This window comes from Strix aluco, chromosome 2, assembly GCF_031877795.1.
Source record: "Strix aluco isolate bStrAlu1 chromosome 2, bStrAlu1.hap1, whole genome shotgun sequence".
In the NCBI taxonomy this organism is placed as follows: Eukaryota; Metazoa; Chordata; class Aves; order Strigiformes; family Strigidae; genus Strix; species Strix aluco.
The window spans coordinates 131,010,423-131,029,254 of record NC_133932.1 but is presented as its reverse complement, the minus strand read 5'-3'; the positions used below and the strand labels follow the sequence as shown (position 1 = coordinate 131,029,254).

The 18,832-nt window shown below is 39.8% G+C and overlaps 1 protein-coding gene across 11 annotated transcripts in view; it reads left to right on the top strand.

Moving 5' to 3' along the window:
- DLG2 (discs large MAGUK scaffold protein 2) overlaps positions 1–18,832 on the top strand; it is a 1,053,560-nt gene that overhangs the window by 111,332 nt on the left and 923,396 nt on the right. For all 11 annotated transcript variants that reach the window (XM_074816343.1, XM_074816342.1, XM_074816341.1 and 8 more), the window contains one exon: positions 16,107–16,249. In XM_074816343.1, coding sequence (XP_074672444.1) covers positions 16,107–16,249 — 143 coding nt within the window. The remainder of the gene's footprint in view (positions 1–16,106; positions 16,250–18,832) is intronic.

Here is an 18,832-nt window from a genome sequence, read left to right as displayed (position 1 = left end):
ATCTGGAGACAGGTTTGCAAGTCCTTGTTATGTTTGTCTGCCTTCAGAGAACTTTTCAATAATTTATTTCAGATAATTAGCACTTATTAATTCTCTTCTTACATCCAAGATATAATTTGAAATCTTTCCTCTTAAGTTTAAAAAATGAAGTTCACTTCCTGACATGATTTTAAATAATGAATTGAATTGTACTTTCTGACATGATTTATCATTCCAAGAACTGATAGAATATCATTATCTTGTTAGAACAATGCCTGGCTTTTTCTTACAGCAAGCATAGCAAAAGGAGTATAATACGACAGCTTAGCTGATCATGTTTGATTTCATCAAAGCATGATAGAAATACTAACAAATTGATCTTCACAGCCTTAACATGCACTAAATAAGTGCTTATAACACATTGAGTGAATTACCAAGGGCAATACAGTGAGTCAGTAACAGAATCATTGTTGAGGCTCTGTTTCCCTGATATCTGTCTGATTTCGTTTTTTAGGGACAAAAAGTATTTTTTGTATCAATGTTTGTATTTTGTTAGAAACAGCACTCAAGCAAAGCACATTGTCTTTCAGTTTTTATGAGCTTCTTCATGTTCCACTCCACTATTTAAGATTTCTTTAACAGCAAAAAGAATTAGCAGCAGACTTCTGGTGGTGTGTAAGCACCATCTTTCTGTACTGTCCTCAGACTCCAACTGTGACTTCAGATCATTCATTCAGAAGCTGTCTGCAAACTGTTTTGAAATAAAACTTGCAAAATTAATTTTGTTCAACCATCTTTACTGAAATGTTGATGATTCTGGAAGGCTCATTAATGATGTGAGTTCTTTAAAAGCTAATCCTGTATTACTGGAGAACTATGGATGAGAAAACCTATAACACTGAAATTGGTCCTAGATCTTTATCTACCAACAGAGAAAACAAACCAATAAAAATATGAAAAATAATGCATATACAACCAACAGGCTTTTGCCCAAGAATCAGTTCTGACTGTAAGGAAAGATGTGCCATCAAAATTCCTGGAGTCTGCTCAGTTTTTCAGTATTGCCTTCTCGCATGAAGGGTGCTTAGACTGAGATGTAGTTCCAGGTTAGGACACCTCCTTTAGGTGTTGACACATGTACTGTCTCAGCTCCCATTATCATGAATAGATGTTGAGTCAACACAGTTGGTGGAGCATCTGAGGTGGCTGTGTTCCCAGAGACAGCTGGTTCACCCTCTACCCTCCATGTAAGTCGAGTCTCATGTCATCTTAGATGCCTGCCCAACCTCCACTGGCATCTCCAGAAAGACCCAGCTCTCTGTAAGTCCTGTGCCATATCTGCCAACCCTCTGGCCTTAGCACATAAGAGTGCAAACCAATCTCTGCTGCTCCAGCTGTCAGCTTCCATGATATCCAGCCCAGTCTTTGCAGCAGATATGGCAAACTGACTTTATCTCCAGAACACATCTCAAATTGTAGAAAGGCTTGATAGGAATCCCTAAGTTTGCCACCTATATTTAACTTTCCAGCTATTTTAATGTCAAGATATTGACAATGTTAGCCTTGTATGTACTATCTGAAGCCAGCTTGATGTAGCATTTCTGTGTCTAAGATGGTTTCTCTGAGCTCCTGATATGCCATAAGTTAAGATGGGATCTTCCTCTGCCAGCAGCCAACCATTATATGGAGCTGTACTCATTTTTTTCTTTGTTTTTTGTGATAAGACACAGAATTCACGGGCTGTGGGTCACTTCCTTCATTAGCATTTATATAATGCCTTTTAATTAGCATATCCCTTTCTGCTTCCTTGGGTTTTGCTGTCAGACGTTTTAAAATATGCTGCAGTAAAACTTTATGAATTATTTCTCTTGAAAAAATTATATTTTGTTAACAAGCACAGCACTATGCTCATAACATTAATTTCCTCATGTGAAAGATCAAACTTGGTATAAAAAATGATGAATTTGGGAACCTAATTTTTTGTAAAACATTTCCTCCTGCTAACCTGATGCCTACTGTAAATTTTAGGGGGTGAGAGGCCCTCTTCAGGACACTTCACAGAATTTCTTTCCTGGAAGAGTCAGTGAAAAAAATTTGCAAAATTATTTTGACCCTCCCCACAGCAGAGAGGTTGGACTAGATGATCTTTAAAGGTCCTTTCCAACCCAAACCATTCTACGGTTGTATGATTCATGAATAGATACATAAGTTCATACTGAGTGAAAACCTAAATTAGTGAAGTTAAAAGAACTTGTACCGAGTCCATAAACCAATCAATTACATGACAATAAAGATAATGAGAGCAGTAAAGATATTCTAGACCTGCAAGGACTTGTGTAAGGGATACAAGATTTTCTTCTTCCAATGGAGACCAGCAAATGTCAATGAGTTTCCATGAAGTCTCTTAACTGTTACTAAACCCATGAGAACATAAAGTGAAACAAATTCAAGCATGACCAATGAAGTCTTTTGATGTTCATGGAAACCCACAATACAAGGTTAGACCAATTAGTCCAATAACTGTAAATGTTAAGTGTAGACAACTAAAGTCACAGTCACTCCAGTGAAAGGGTTCATTTAAAGTATAATTTATTACTCAGAGTAGCAATCTTGAGGATTGCGCTAGACATTGTGGCAAATATGTTCAAGGGTCACAAGCCAGAGTTTATAAAAGTACAACCCGTAATAATTTAAACTTGTATAGAAACATTCTTTCAAAGTGTTTAACAAACATTAATTAATTAAGCTATGTAACACCCCACTGTGAGCCTGTGGGTAAGTCAAAGCATTCGTATCTCAATTTTACAGAAGGTTAAGCTGAAGTGCAGGGAGATTGATTTGCCTGAGGTCACACAGCAAGTCAGTGGAAAAACTGCAAATAGAATCCGCAGTCTGAAGTTCTCATTTCCCTGTTTTTACCACTTACATTACACTTCCCACTAGTAAAATGAAGGGGAAGAAAGAGGCGGCTGAAGTGGTGAGACTTGGAATATAGTTAACCCAGTTTTCTACACGTGTTCTTGCTTTTTTCTGCAGCTTAGGCACATATCAAAGGGGTAGGTTGGTTTTAAATTATTTGGAACTTTATTCCTTTTCCATCTATCCTTTGCATGCTCTCTTTTAAGTGCAAACACTGAAATACTTGATATCTTCAGAATTAAATATAGCTGGGCAGTAAGAGGCAACCATCTTGAGTTTCAGGCATGTAACACTACACAGTCAACCTCTGTCCCCTGCAGCTCATGTGATGCTCTGTTTGCATGGACTCTGCATGGACTCTGGTGTGCTTATAGCCCTTGCTTAGCCTGGCTTATTGGCACGCAGCCAGCTGCACCAGGAGTGTGGGTGAGAGATGAAGATGGAGACTGCAGCCCCATAGTTGCGTATGTTTGTCTTTGCAAAGCACCTCACCGAAAACGAGGACTGAGTTGTGGCTTAGTGCCTGTCACGTTACGTGACGGGCATATGATACCACATACAAGAGAAACTGGGGCTGTGTGCTTTGATATCAGAATAAAGTTGGTTGGTTATTGATTACAGAGGGTGGTGCCCCGCTGAAAAGCAGAGCCTTGGGCTGAGCAGATATGTACTGTTCCACTGAAAGGAGACTGTGGGCTGTTTGCAGTGAAAGGGTGAGAGACATGCAGAGGGGAAGATGTTCCTAGGTGAGACCTTGAAGTGGAGAGATTAAAGAAGGTAAAGAGTCACTCTGGTAGGTGAAAGATTTGGGAAGGAAGCTTGTGTTTTAATGCTTTGTCTTATCTTGATATTTAAAGTGATGTTCAAAAGGGGTTGGGTGTGAAGATGCTTCTTTGTAGGCTGGAGAAAAAGGCCAGGAAGCAATTATTACTAATTCCTCATAGATGCCATGGGGTTTTCTTAAAAATGCTCTTAGATTGCAATGAGGAAGTGTGTCTGATTTGGTTTTCTTGCTCTTGATGTTCCCAATGGAGCACTCCCTGAAGCTTTACACGAGAAGAAACGAATTTACCATTAGTGCATTTTTCAGGTATGGCTCATCATCATTTCTTTAAGGTAAGGACTGGGTATCTGAGAGTCTCACACTACTCAGTGACAGACTCAGTGGGGTGAAAGAGTAAAAATGCTGGTAAAATGTTGGGAAAGGCATGAGACTAATGTGTGACATTTCTTATGCATGGAGGTCACATCAGTTCATCATGACGTACTACATGTCCAGCCTATTCTCAGAATGGACAACATCAATTACACAAGTGTCTTTCCCTTGGAAGCAATTGGAAAAAATATAATATAATGAAGTACAAGCCCTGTGCAGATATCTGCTTCGTGATGACAAGTTCTGCATGGTATAGGGTTTCAAATTAGTTTGGGCAAAGGAGGAATGATGTTGTTAACAATCCACAGTAAATGGGAAGGCAGAAATTTGCAGTGTAAAGAGTCCGATGCAGATGTTCCCATGGCGAGTTTGTTATCAGGTGTGCTTTAACAGAAAAGTTGTAATTCACTATATGACTGCAAGTGTTGGAAAGTAAAATATGCAAGTGCCTTTCAGAAAATCACGTCCTTGGGAAATAAATGTGCATTAGACAATCATCTCCCTTCCTGGCCTTCTCTTCTCCTTGGAGGGCAGGGAGGGCACTGTGTCAGGTAGGCTGGAGGGATGTCATAGAGTCATAGAATGGTTTGGGTTGGAAAAAAAATGACAAAATTTGTCAGGTACAATCTTCTCTTAGTGAAGCCATGTTGGCTGTCACCAGTTACCTCCTTATTTTCCATGTACCCTAGCATAGTTTCCAGAAGGATCTGTTCCATGATCTTTTACTGAGCACAGAGTGGAGACTGACTGGCCTGTAGTTCCCTGGGTCTTCCTTTTTTCCCTTTTCAAAAATGGGGGTTATGTTTCCCCTTTTCCAGTCTGTGGGAACTTCACTGGACTGTCACAACTTCTTAAATATGATGGACAGTGGCTTAGCCACTTCATCTGCCAGTTACCTCAGGACCCACAGATGCATCTCATCAGGTCCCATGGACTTGTGCACCTTCAGGTTCCTTAGATGTTATTGAACCTGATCTTCTCTTACAGTGAGCAGTTCTCCCAGTCCCTGCCTTTGCCTTCTGCAACTTGGGTGGTGTGGCTGGAGCACTTGCCTGCGAAGTCCTCGCTATGCAGTTTTGAGGGTCTTTGCAACGTCATCTATATTTTAAACTGTTTGTTGTGAAAGAGACTCTCAGGTTCATACCAAGCTATTAGTATCTCATCCTGCTTTGGAGCTGTGGTGGTCTTCATGCTGGTACTGCGTTGCTGTGTGTCTGAACACTCTCCTGCAAGGACAAATTCATCTATTTGTTCTGGCAATGGCCATGTCTAATTAGAAGAGGCATATATATAAATATGTATACACACACTCCATGTACCCTTTCTCTTTTCCTCTTCAGAAGTTGATGCTTTAGTTCTTCTTAAAAACTAATTACTTTCACCAGAAAATATTAAGAATTCAGGGAATTTGGAATTTGCTCTACAGAGAGACTTGGATAGATTGGATCGGTGGGCCAATGTTAATGGGATGAGCTTCAACAAGGCCAAGTGCCAGGTCCTGTGCTTGGGCCATGACAACCCCATGCATCGCTACAGGCTTGGGGAGGTGTGGCTGAAGAGCTGTGTGGAAGAGAAGGATCTGGGGGTTCTAACTGACAAGCAGCTGAACATCAGCCAGCAGTGTGCCCAGGTGGCCAAGAAAGCCAATGACATCCTGGCTTGTATTAGAAATAGTGTGACCAGCAGAAGTAGGGAGGTGATAGTCCCCCTGTATTCTGCACTGGTGAGGCCACACCTGGAGTATCGTGTCCAGTTTTGGGCACCTCAACACGAGAGAGATATCGAGGTGCTGGAGCGAGTGCAGAGGAGGGCAACGAAGCTGGTGAAGGGCCTGGAGAACAGATCCTATGAGGAGAGATTGAAGGAGCTGGGACTGTTCAGTTTGAGGAAGAGAAGGCTGGGGGGAGACCTCATCATTCTCCACAACTACCTGAAAGGACATTGTAGAGATGTTGGTGCTGGTCTCTTCTCACAGGTGATTAGTGACAGAACAAGGGGGAACGGCTTTAAACTGCAACAGGGGAGGTTCAGACTGGACATCAGGAAAAATTTTTCACAGAAAGAGTGGTCAGACAGTGGAATAGGCTGCCCAGGGAGGGGGTGGAGTCACCATCCCTGGATGTGTTTAAGGATCATTTGGATGAGATGCTGGGGGATATGGTGTAGGGGAGAACTTTGTAGAGTAGGGCTGATGGTTGGACTCGATGATCCCAAGGGGCTTTTCCAACCTGAATGATTCTGTGTGATTCTGTGATTCTGTGAATGCATAGGAGGGGTTACAGTCAGTGAGCTGAATCTGTGAACAGCTACGATTTATCCTGAGGTGACTTAATCACTTTGTTCCTAATTCCCCCAGGATTTCTGTGCTTGCCTTAAGGCTGCTTCAGCCCAGCCTGGAGGAACTGCTGGCACATGTGGTGTGTGAAGCCACTGGCCAGTGCTATCAGCCTGGGTTGGCACCTGGGGGCTGCAGATCTGGTCAAATGCTGTAACTTGACCCCTTTGCCTTCTAAGCAGTCCCAGCTGCTTGTGCTGCCTCCTGCGTTGGAGCAAAACACCTGAGGGAGTAAGATAGGGAGGCAGATCTTTCTGCTTTTTAGAGTTTCAGCAAACTGAGTGCTGCTGAGAGGTATCTGATGGGTGGCCCTTGGCTGGGCTGCTGAGTATCTGCAGCTACCCCAAAGCCTGCAGGTCCCAAGACATGTGCTCTAAGAACTAGATCTTCCATTTCCCGTACCTACGCCCAACATATTTATGCGCAGCTGCAGTGGAAAAACCTATATAAAACCAATCTGACTTAGAAAGGATTATAGAATGATGCATCCTTTTCTGGGTCTGGTCTGGTATGCAGTATTTCCCTCCATATTTTGTGGGAAATGGGCTTTGCAGCTGGTTCATTTCCAAGATTAAAAAAAAAAAAAAAGTGAGGAAATATATAAGCTATTTTTTTTCCTATTGCTGCTGCCTCAGATATGAAAATATACCTGCATTGTCGATATTGTATATTTACAGTCAAATTATGAAAAATTTTCCTAATATCCTTATTTAAAGAAATCCTATCTCGAGCACTTGAACAACAAACAAAATTACACGATAAACAAATTATATAACTGAACAGGTTTCTGGTATTGACTCTCTGTTACAGTTGTTTAAGCGCATGTTGGAACAATTCAGATGAAAGTCTGTTCCTAAGTTCTGTGACCCACACTGGGGCTGCATGATCCTCCGACAGGATCAGAAATGCACAGTAATAACTGTTAACTGCTGCACAGAAACAAGGGAAAATCTCTCCAGTAATGGCTTTGCATCTAATGCTCCACACAGTGAATAAAGCTTCTTCCCGAAGGTATATGTTATTGTTGTCCGTAAATAACTTTCACAGTCTCTGACTACTACACGCAGAGCGATACACAGTGCTGAGAAAAGCTGAAGGTGTGTATTTAAGCTTATAGGAAAAGAACTTGATACAAACCATCCTTTTTCAAAGGAAACTGTCATTTTATGAAAGGTCTGTTCTGAAGCACAGGAAACCTTGCCTTGGCCTCTTAGTGCTTCCTTAGCTGTCACCTTTGAACACTTAGTAAAATTAACAGCACATTCTGTGTACATGATTTTCTATGGGAAAAAATCCTGGGACAGGTTCAGTTATATGCCTGGTTGTCTGGAGGTGCAAACAGCCAGCGTGTGCTTTTGATCCTGCTCTGATTCTCGCAGATTGTGCATTGGTCTGCAGGCCCTGGCTAGCATGTTTAAAATGAAGCCTCACCTCAGGATTTGGGGTTTGCTGCTCTGCTCTTCTGCAGCTTCAGAAACATAATGAGAAGAACTGAGTGCCACATTTACTAATTTAATAGTAAACATATATAATAATTTACTAATTACCGTGCCCACTTTCAACTGTGTTTCTGTGCATTATTGAATCTGTCTTAGTTTCTTTTCTTGATCCATTGGAAACACAATTAACAACCATAGATGTTAATCATAACATACCACCTATGGCGAATGCTCAGATCCAGACTGAGATGCTTATTTATGAATAAGAGGTTAAAATATATAGGCAAAAGTGTAGTAAGACACTCAATGTCATCACTGAGCAGGCTTATATACTGACTTTACTGTCTGACTTAATGGTTTCTAGTTTTCACTTGTTAACATAAACATCGCTCACATAGAGAAGGCTGCAGCAATTATTTTGTCTTCTCTGTGCACAGCAATCTGTGCTGAATATTTTATTCTCTCTGGATTTTGGACAGCTGCCTTTGAGGCAGATATTCCTAGCTGAGAAGTTTGGGAGAGCTGTGATTGTATTTTGGGTATATTACAAAAACCAATCATGATACTATTGTACAGCAAAGCCAGAAGAACTCAAGAACATTTTTTTTTTTCCATATATCTAAATAACTATTGCAACGGTCATTAATTACTAACTATTAATTGCAGCATGTAGAGTGTTTCAGAGCTTTTTTGATAAAAAGATATAATTTTGCTCAGGTATGTACCTGCTTAGTAATGGTTCCTGCCTCAAAGAGCTTACAACCTAGATGCACAAATGATCATAGGATTGTTGAATAATTTAGGCTGGAAGGGACCTCAGAAAATTATCTAAGCCAAATAGAAGGGATTTGCTGAAGCTCAAGAATCAAGACAGTTTAATAACAGAAACTGTATTTCTTGCTGCCTACATTGGTACATGTTCTACTGGAGTATGCTGCTTTTAATAGATTTAGGAATATTTATCAACTGCAGGCATTTGGCAGAAGACTGCTTCCCTGGCTTGCACTGCACCATTTCACTGCCTGATTGCAACAGAGAACCTGTTCTCTTCTGCGGTAACTCTTGCTGTTGGGTTGGCATCTATGTTTCTCATGCACCAAAAGCTTATGTTTGAAAACCTTGCCACAGGGCTCCAAAATTTCATTTTGACCTGACATATCTTGCTGTTATCCCTGCCAATTGCAAAAATTCTTGAAAAAAAATGTTGAATCTCACGCCACCTTTATTAGACCCAAGGCAAATATGTGTGGAGCCCTGGGGATGAGATACAACTGAAATGGGAAAGGCATTTTTGACTGCTGCTGCACTGAGGGATGCTAATGGGGACAGGTTTGAGCTCACCATGACTGTAAAGCTATGTATCAGCTTGATAACTGGAGATCTGCCATTTCTCACATAGGGTCTGTGCCATAGTCCTGCTTTAGTTGAAAACTCACCCAATTTCAATTTAAGGCTTTTTTCTTCTCTTACTTTTAATTTTCTCTCTCTTATAATGGCTATTTTACTCAATATGGAAACATTTTACTTGAAAAAAACCCAAAACATAGTTGTGTTTGGTGAAGTATGTTATTTAACCTCTCTTTGGACTGCTTCCCTGGGCAGGGCCTTTAAAGCTCTACTGGCAGGCTGGTACGATCTCTGTTCACTTTCCTGCTACTTCTACTGTGTGAATCAGTTTTCCTTCTTGAACAACATCCTGCACAATCCTCCTTACTCCTACCTAATAATTCAGACCAGATGGCTGAAGCTGACCCAGCATAATCTGCTCCCCAGGATATAAATGATGCCATTTAGACGTACGCTGTAATGTTCCCTTAGTTAAAAAAAGGACTTGCAGCAAGACCCTGTAACAATTGACTTTATTTTGATTTGTAGCATTCTGCCAGACGGTAGCCATTTGTGCTGGGTTATACAACATTAAAAGGTACATATCAGACACTATCCTACACATAGACAAAATCACTGCCCCAAATTTCCCGGAAAGGAAACAGCTTGTGTTTTTGTGTTGCCTTAGACCCCCATTCCACCTTGTCCCTGAATGCCCTGCAAAAACAGATGGGAGGTATACCGCAAAGCAAGTCAGGGCACTGGCACAGCACAGGAAAAATGAATTCCATGGCTAAGGACCTCTAGAAGGAGGAGAAAAAAAACCTTTTCTTTTTATCCTACAGAATTTTTTTTCCAGTTCCGAGTTTGAGTCTACAAAAATATGATGCACAGAGAACTCATTTCTTGGGTAATGAGATTCTACGTTAATGATGTTACAGTTAATTGCAAAAATGTACAGCTATCTGCAGAAGCAACAGACAATTACTGCAGATACCAGAATATTGGTGCCATTTCTAAATGATCTCAAGACATCATCTACACAGAGTGAAGAGGGGTGGCAGCAAGATGTATGTCACAAGGAAATCCTCTCTCATTGCTAAGCACAGATGAACGTAACAGCTTTTGGAACAGCCATCAGCACAGTGTACTCTCTGGAGGTCAAAGTATGCTGTGGTGGGTACGTGTCTGCAAGTTCAGTGGACTTTGGATAAAGTTTAGTGCATGGAATAGTTTGCACTTCTCTCTTACAAGTGGCCACAGGTACCATCAAGTCACCGGGAAGGCAGCATTTGCTGACACATGCAGTACAGCTTCAGGCTAAGCGACGTACAGGATTATCCTTTTAAGCCTAATTGTTTGTGTTCTATAAAATATAGATGGTATCAGAAAGCCTGGCATCAGCTTGTTTGTTACTGGAATACAGACTTTCCTCTTCCTCCCCTTATTTTTTTAAATGCAGAAGAGGTACAAGAGATTTTTCTCTCCACCTCTGGTTTCCTTTATGCCCCCTGTCTTCTGAATCCTGAGTTTGGTGCCCCACAAACCTATCCTCACTGTAAACCTCTACCAGCTCAAGTTGAGCCTCTGCATTTTGTACCTTACTGCCTTGAAAAACCCATCTTTGGATATTCTCACTTCCTAATCCTTTGCATCCATTCAGTACATGCAAAGTGCAGCTATAGGTTAGCTGGTGTTAAAGAGATATATTGGGGTAATCCCAGCTGCTTGGTGCACTGGGACACAGGTGCCTTGATAGCTAAATTTCTGAATGTGTGTGAAAGTGCTGACATGCTTTTGGTACCTGCCAGTGCTTCTCTGTGTAGGTGAAAATCATACACATGCCAAAGCTATCTCATATAATTCAGCCTTGGGGCTACCAGCTGGATTTTGCTGATTTACACAGCTGAAGATAGGTTAGTAGTAGAGAGGGCACCAAATGCATAAATAGGAGCAAATGCTGGCCACCTGTCCCTTCTGACTTTAAATCAGACCAGCAAGTATCTAGAATAAGGGAGAAAGTTTGGAGGAGTGAGGGGCTTCTGCTTCGTTCCTAGCACACCAGGGGATTGTTCCAGATTTGCTCGTGCAGCTGCATCTAGCCTTCCCTGCCAAGAGGACTTTTTAAAATGGAATAACGTTGTCCTGAATCCACTGGTGATTCTGAAGCCACTGTAAGTGGGTTATTGATCACAAAGGGATGGACACACCTGGTGTGCTCATTTGTGGGCTTCCACATTTCAACCCTGCTGGTTTGCTTCTCTTTGAGGCCTTGTGCAATTTTCTCAGCCAATGCTATATGGTTCTTAATGTTTGTTTTGCTTTGAAATGAAAGGAAGTATGAAAGTGTATGTTATTATTATTCTCTTCCTTTAATCTTTGCTCAAAAGTTAGTCCTTTCAGACCTTTAATCATCTGTCTTTGTCTGAATTCCCTTCAATTTACTTCTATCTTTCTGGTGCTGAAGTGCTTACAGATGAATGAGGAATTCTATTGCTTTATCTTACTTCTCCTCATTAGAATGCTGGTGAAAACCCATGGTCACTGAAGACAAAGTAGTTTAGGCTATTCAACATTTTTGTCTTTTCATGTTATTTAACCCCTTTGCTATAAGATTTGTAAAGTGTTCCTATAGCAAATGGATATTGTGATGCATATAAATTGGATCAGAAACTCCACTGGAATAATGGTTGCAGCACTGCAGCACCAATCACTCACAAGTCAGAAAGTGGCAGAGTTTAGGCAACCTATTCAGTTTTGTCAGATCATACGTTTTTCTTTCTATGTGGCTGCTGACTGAAAGAAAGTTTGCTCTTCTATGTGAATACAACAATGTGTCTTCTCCAGTTCTGATTCTTTGTCCAAATTTTTTTGTTTGCATTTTCTTAAAAAAAAAAAAAAAGGTAAGAGGGTAAGAGTGAGCACAACTCAAATTTGAGCCTAAGTAATTTTTTTTTTTTTTAAATGGTAGTAAGGAAAACAAGACTTCACTGAGAAATGGATCCAGCTTTAGTAAAAGTGCTCCCTGAATATCTATAAAGATTAGACCTTGCTCACTCTTGCACAGGTCTGCAAGAAAGGAGAAGGGAAGTCCTTAGAGCTTGCCTGCAGAGCACAGATGCAGTGATGTATGGTATACTTGTCCATGGGCATTTGTAAAGTGATACTGATGTGTTCTCTACCATGCTGATGTAAAGAAAATTTGTTTTCCCACTCCCCAGTGATGGAATTACCCAAAATATATCATGATATCTTTAGGATTACTTCATATTAGAATATATAAAATTTTGTGTGTGCAATTTATCTTTATACAGCAAAACTGACAAAACATTTTTTCTAGGCTAAAGGAAGAGCAAGCAGAGTTTATTTAATAAAGTAATCTCTTAAGAAGTAAATGAACAAATTCAGTTGGACTGAAAATCCAGTGAGATTCAGAGACACTTTAAACAAACATGAATTCATTGCTTAACAAAATGTTTGGAGTGGTACAGAGATTTGAACAGCTCACCGGGAGAGGTGTTTTGTGCACACAGAGTTCATCAATAGTAATATTGCCATTTCTAAATGAAATCTGAACTTGTTTTCATGGAGGAGAGGGACTATAGTGCCAAGAAATACTCAGGACAGATTTAATTTGTGTAAGATCTTAATCTCTTTCTTGAATTATCTTCCTGTAGGCCCAAACTAGGAGACAGACTGTATTTTGGTCATTTTAGATAACAATTACCATGCTTTCACAACTACTTTTTATGACCCTGGCTTCAAGCTTGATTCTACATCTGCTTGATCACATCACCTCTTTTCCCAGCCTCAGTAGTATTCATCCTTTTTTCCTTCCTAGTATGATTGCACCTCTCACATAATGGAGATAACACCATAGAGCAGGTTTTACTCAGGGCAAATTACAGATACTATTCTCTGCTAACCTTGATTGACTGCAAGTTGCTGGCTGCCCTTGTTCCATAGAAATGGCAATTTTAACTTATGGAATAACAAAGCAACCAACTAAGTGAATCCTCTGTGCTTTCTTCTGTAACTTCATAAGTACATTGAAATGCTCTTCTCTTCACACCAGTGATCATTATTCCAGTGAAAGCAACCCACGGCCTCCTCAGAATAGATAAGGACCTTTACAAAGAGACTGAGTTTTTAATATTTATTTTGCACACATGCATACACATGCAAATGTGGCTCACATTATTTTTAATGAAAACACTAGGGCAAGGCAGTCTTTAAAGTTAGAGTGAAAGCACTGTTCTGCTACTCCTTGAGTGACTACTGTCAACCCATTAATACTCTGATGATGACAGCTATGCCAGCTGAATGCCACTGCCAGAGGGCAATTTCTGGTTTATTTCTGCAAAGTATTTATCTAGAGATAATTACATATTAGCCTGATATGTTTTACTTGCAGTTGCAATACAAATTGACCTGGCATCAAACCATATATTACAACTGTTTGGAATTGTACTATGAGTGTTCAAAATGACCATAAAAAAATTCCACAGATCAAGAATGGAGAAACTTCCATTCTCATTGCAACTAACCTATAGTTTTTAATTTTAAAAGTAGGTCCTAGTTTTAATCGTGGAATTAAATGTTCTTAGCAATATGAAATTCCTGCAAATGAATGTGTGAAATAGAAGTTAGTATCTACTTACTATGGATCACAGTTATTAATGTTAAAATTAAAATTTCTGATTAATTTTCCCCATTGTACATGAGAAATAGAAACATAGAATGGTTTGAATTGGAAGGCACCTTAAAGACCATCTAGTTCCACCCACCTGCTAGGGTCTCACCAGAGCAGTAGAGGGGCAGAATCACCTCCCTCAACCTGATTGCCACCGTTCTTCTGATGCAGCCCAGGACACGGTTGGCTTTCTGGGATGTGAGCGCACATTGCTGGCTCATGTTCAGTTTTCCATCCACTGGTATCCCCAAGTCCTTCTCCACTCTCAATCCACTCCTTGCCCAGCCTGTATTTGTGGTTGGGATTGCCTCGACCCATGTGCAGGACCTCGCACTTGGCTTTGTTGAACTTCATGAGGTTTGCATGGGCCCACCTCTCAAGCCTGTCCAGGTCCCTCTGGATGGCACATCCCTTCCCTCCAGCATGTCAGTGGCTGGAGGTTGACATAATGATTGGGAAAGCTGTAAAAGGAGTTAGAAAAGAAGTTCATTTTCAGTTGTTACTAAAGAGGGAAATGTGACTCAGAGATCTGGCTGGAGATTTAACATGAGGACAAGCACAGACCAAGTTCACTGCTTTTGACTGGACCTTGAAAGATGCAGAAAATCAGGGTTTCTCTGCTGTGTGCATCTCTGTGCCTCCTCCTGCTCCTTTAGTTCTGCTTGTCACATGCAATCCAGTTCAGTCTCCTATTGTGTGTGACAACATGCAACAGAAAATGCAGATGTATCTCATGGCAGGTTATTTATTATAGTTAGAACCGATGTCTTCCTGGCCCAGATGTGGTATCTGGCCCTGTATGACAAAATCCTTGGCTGCCTCTGAAGTTCAGACACAATTCCAATATTTTCCTCTTTGCCAGACAGGCTCTATAGTTAATGCTGGAAGTTTTTTCTCTTCTGATTGAAGAAGCTTTCCTGGGGAACATACTCTTTATTTTTAGACATGCTGAAGCATCTTGGGGTGTCTGGTCTCCTGATATTGTCAGGTATAGGTTTATCACAGCTTGCATTAAGAAATGCTTTCTGATTGTCTGCTTACCTTGGGGCTACTATTAATTCAATCCAATTTCAGATAACATGCAAACAGAACATTTCTTCACAAAATAGAAAATAAAATCCACAGACACAAATGTTTATGAAAGACATTTTGTAAGTACAATAAGCTTGATTTTTCTCTATAATTTCTTCACCTAATACCAGCAAGGTTTCTCTGTCCTTTTCTTTGCCTTTCCTGACACCTACTTGTTGAGGGTCATGCCTTCCCACATTCTTTATGCTTTAGGTAGCACCCATTAGAGACACACTCATTGAAAGCATGATAGTTTTTATAAACAGTTCCTCCTTTGAAGTCCAAGGGTGTATTCAGGAAGATGCAATCTTTCTCCCTGGAATGGTTTTCTTTCTTTCTTATCCATGAGAAAGCCTGCCCATTGTTCTTAATTAAAATGTGATGGTTTTTTCTTCTTTGGTGAGTCAAATATCTCCGTTAGACGATATGTTACCTCCTACATGTGACTATCTGACTAAAAACTTCTTGCCCCAAGGAAGGGAAACACTTTTTTCCCCTCTTCTTAGGTCATTACATGCGCAGTTTTCAGTGAAAGTAGTTTTGCTGCTGGACCTTGTATGTCTGTTCATACCCCATGAAATAAGTGTGATAGAAACATCTGAACAGGATATTAAGACCTGGCTTGTTGCTTACTCTTGGTTCAAACCAAACATTAACCAGTCACTTCTGAATGACATCAGTTTGAAGCGATGATCACAAATGATTCCTTCAAATTTTGCATCCCACTTGAAAAAATTCCCAAATGCACCTGCAGATATGGCTGGGAGTAGCTCAGGTGCCTGGGATGGGTGTCTGACAAGAAGCTTCTCTTAGGGTATTTTACATCTGTAAATTTCTAGTTTGCCAGTTAAAATGATCTGTGGCTTACTTTTCTCTGTATAAGGGTCTGTTCTACATATATTGTTCAGGTGTGCATGTTATGTGTTTTTTGAAACTCTTCTTATAAATATTGTTCCTTTACTTCTTTGAAATTATTTATAAAGACCTCTTTAAAATGAGAGTATACCTCAAGAATCTCATTGACATTTAAAAACCAAATTTGCATATCTGTGCTTTCTGATAGAAATGTAATATGTGTTTATCATTATGATGGTAATGTATAAGTATGTATCAGCCAAAGAAAAACATCAGGGATTCAAAAGCCAACATGTCAAATAATGTCGTTTACTTGTTCCTTTTTACAAACAGATATTCAAGAATTTTATGAAGTGACACTGCTAAATTCCCAGAAAAGCTATGAGCAAAAAATAGAAGAAGCAAATCAAGTTGCAGAGAAATGGGAGAAGACAACATCTGCTACAGACCATGAAAATCTGCAGAAAAACCAAGAGGTAATTTAACAGATTAAGATTTAAAATACATATAATCAGTGAGATGTCTCAAGCCTGAGAAAGGCAATGCAATGATTTATAAGATTGAAAGAATGTCCTCAATTAAGGAATTAGATAAGGGTATGGAAGATGTATAGTGTTATCCCTCTGACCTTGAATATGTCACTCACTTCTTCATCCTTTCAATCACCATCTGCCAAAGGGGGAGTAAAAAATTTTCTTTTTCTCATCCTTGGTGTACTTTACCTGATACTTGGTGTCTGTGATTACCCCCAAAAGAGAATGTATCTCCTCCACTTGCTAATAACCATTGAGGTTATTACTACTCCAGGGATTGTATCCTGTGTAAAGATTTTAACAGGACTTTTCATATTTCTCGAACCGACATTGGACTGAACTTTTCCATAGCTCAAGTGCGCAGAGATACCAACCAAAATGGTCTCTGTGTTAGGAATAGATCTGTAGAAGAAGGTTATACACCTTTGCTTTTCTTCTGTAACCAGTGGAAGGATTCAAAACCTCGCTTTGTCACCACTGGCTCTAATCTGCCTGCCTCCAGATTATTATCAACTAAATTAGCAATCTAAACTAATTGCCTCCCACCATGTTTGTACTTCAAAGACAAAGCCAAAACCCACAGAACCAAGCAATGAATTTCTCTGTTCTTAAACAGTGAGACAGAAATAGAGTGGGCATGGACTGCAAACTGCAAATCTCCAGACCAAAATCAAAGATCAGGGAAATGTATAAAAATTTCCATTGTTGTTATGGTTTGAAAGGAATTTCAAGTTTTAAAAGTTGTTCTAAAGCACTTTCTACAGGCATGACTATTTTTAAGAGCTTTCCTCTTTTTTTCAGATGTAAAACCCAGAAACAAATTGTAGTTCTACATGACATTTTATATGTGATTCTTTAAAAAGATAAATCAGAATTGCAGGCATCTAGAGCAAAACTCTCTGAAGAAATGAAGACATTTACTGTAAAAATTAATTAGCAAAAGAAGCTTGCAGAATTAATGAGAGCAAGCATTCTGATATTGAGTGAAATCAGAACAAATGAGTCTCAACATTAGTGTAGGAAATATCCCATGAATGATTTAACATTTGAGTCCCAACTTGAAGACACAGCTAGCTAGTCTCTGTCTTTTTTTTTTTTTACAAAGCTATACACTTTTAAATGGTGAAAATGTATTCCAGCATGTTATCTCTTGAAGCACCTGAGAAAGACAGTGGATCACATACTCTCTTTTCATTCTGGCCTCATCTGACCCTCAACCCCATCTTCCTTAAACTCATCGCTGTCTAAGAGGTGTGCTGCTACTCTTGTCCAGGGGAATTTAAACTCCAAATTCTATGATGAGAATAATAGAATATATAGGGCTAACTCCAAACTTTGCCTATCTTATGAAAATTATGTTCTGATTTAAAGCAAAACAATAGAAAACTATTTCATAGAACACGGAATAGTCATTTTAAGCCAAGGTGCTGGCAGTCAACATGATTGAGTCCTGCATTTTCAAATTTGCTGTCTATCCATAAATTTCATCAGTCTAATGGGTGCACAAGATGTTTAGTCCCTTTAAAAATCATATATTTTTTAAGGGTCCAGCTGCATGCAAAGCAGACTGGAAGTGTAGGCTTTTGGTGTTTTTTCCTTTCAACAGCACAATGTACTATCGGCAGATCCAAGTCAGAACTGATTAACACATGCTGAATGTACCAGCTGCTGTACAAATCCAATACAGTACTTTGCTTTCTATGAGAAATTGCCTTATGAAAATGTAACTGGATAATCTAATACATCACATAAATTCTTATTCATGGTCTATTCCTTATGGGAAATGATGGTTTTGTACTTTCCTTTTCCATCCTCAATTGCACGTTCCAAATGTGGAAAGAAAATCCTCCTCTTTTTCATGCAGTGTTCCTCTGCAATAAAAGCCCAAGTATGATCATTCAGTCCAGAGGCCACCTCCCTTTCATGCCTTCCACTTCAAACCTTCCTTCACTGTCTATATGTTAATTTTCTATATAAATTGGGTCTTTTTCTGTATTTTTGTTCCAATCTTAATTGTTGATAAAAAAGGAAAGCTGCTTTCCCTGTCCGGGTCAGATATCCTGCAACCCCTCCTTTGTATGGATATATTTGCTTTTCCAAAAGTGTAGACTTCTAGATAACAGAAAAGTTTTTAGATTTTTGTTTGCAACACTGTACAAATTTGTCATACAGAGATGGCTGGCCTCTCAACTCTCTCACCTGCATCTGTGATCAGCACAGTGGTTTGTAACAAACTGATGCTAGATCTTACAGCGTACTGAGACTGGATCTTCATCAATTAAGAGACATGAAAGGGTCATGACCCATCCTATAACCTCCCATCATTCTGCCTGAAAAGAGAGATGTCTCCCAAACTCAGAGACTGTAATTTTGAATGGCCTTTGTAAAAGCAAGTGAAAAGTCAGGGGAATGTATTAGCTCACTGTATGTGCCAGAACCAATTGCATCCAAATTTTCAGCATGAATGACCCCACATAGCACCCCGTGGCTACAAACAATGGAATTAACAAAACACGTTTGTGTTCA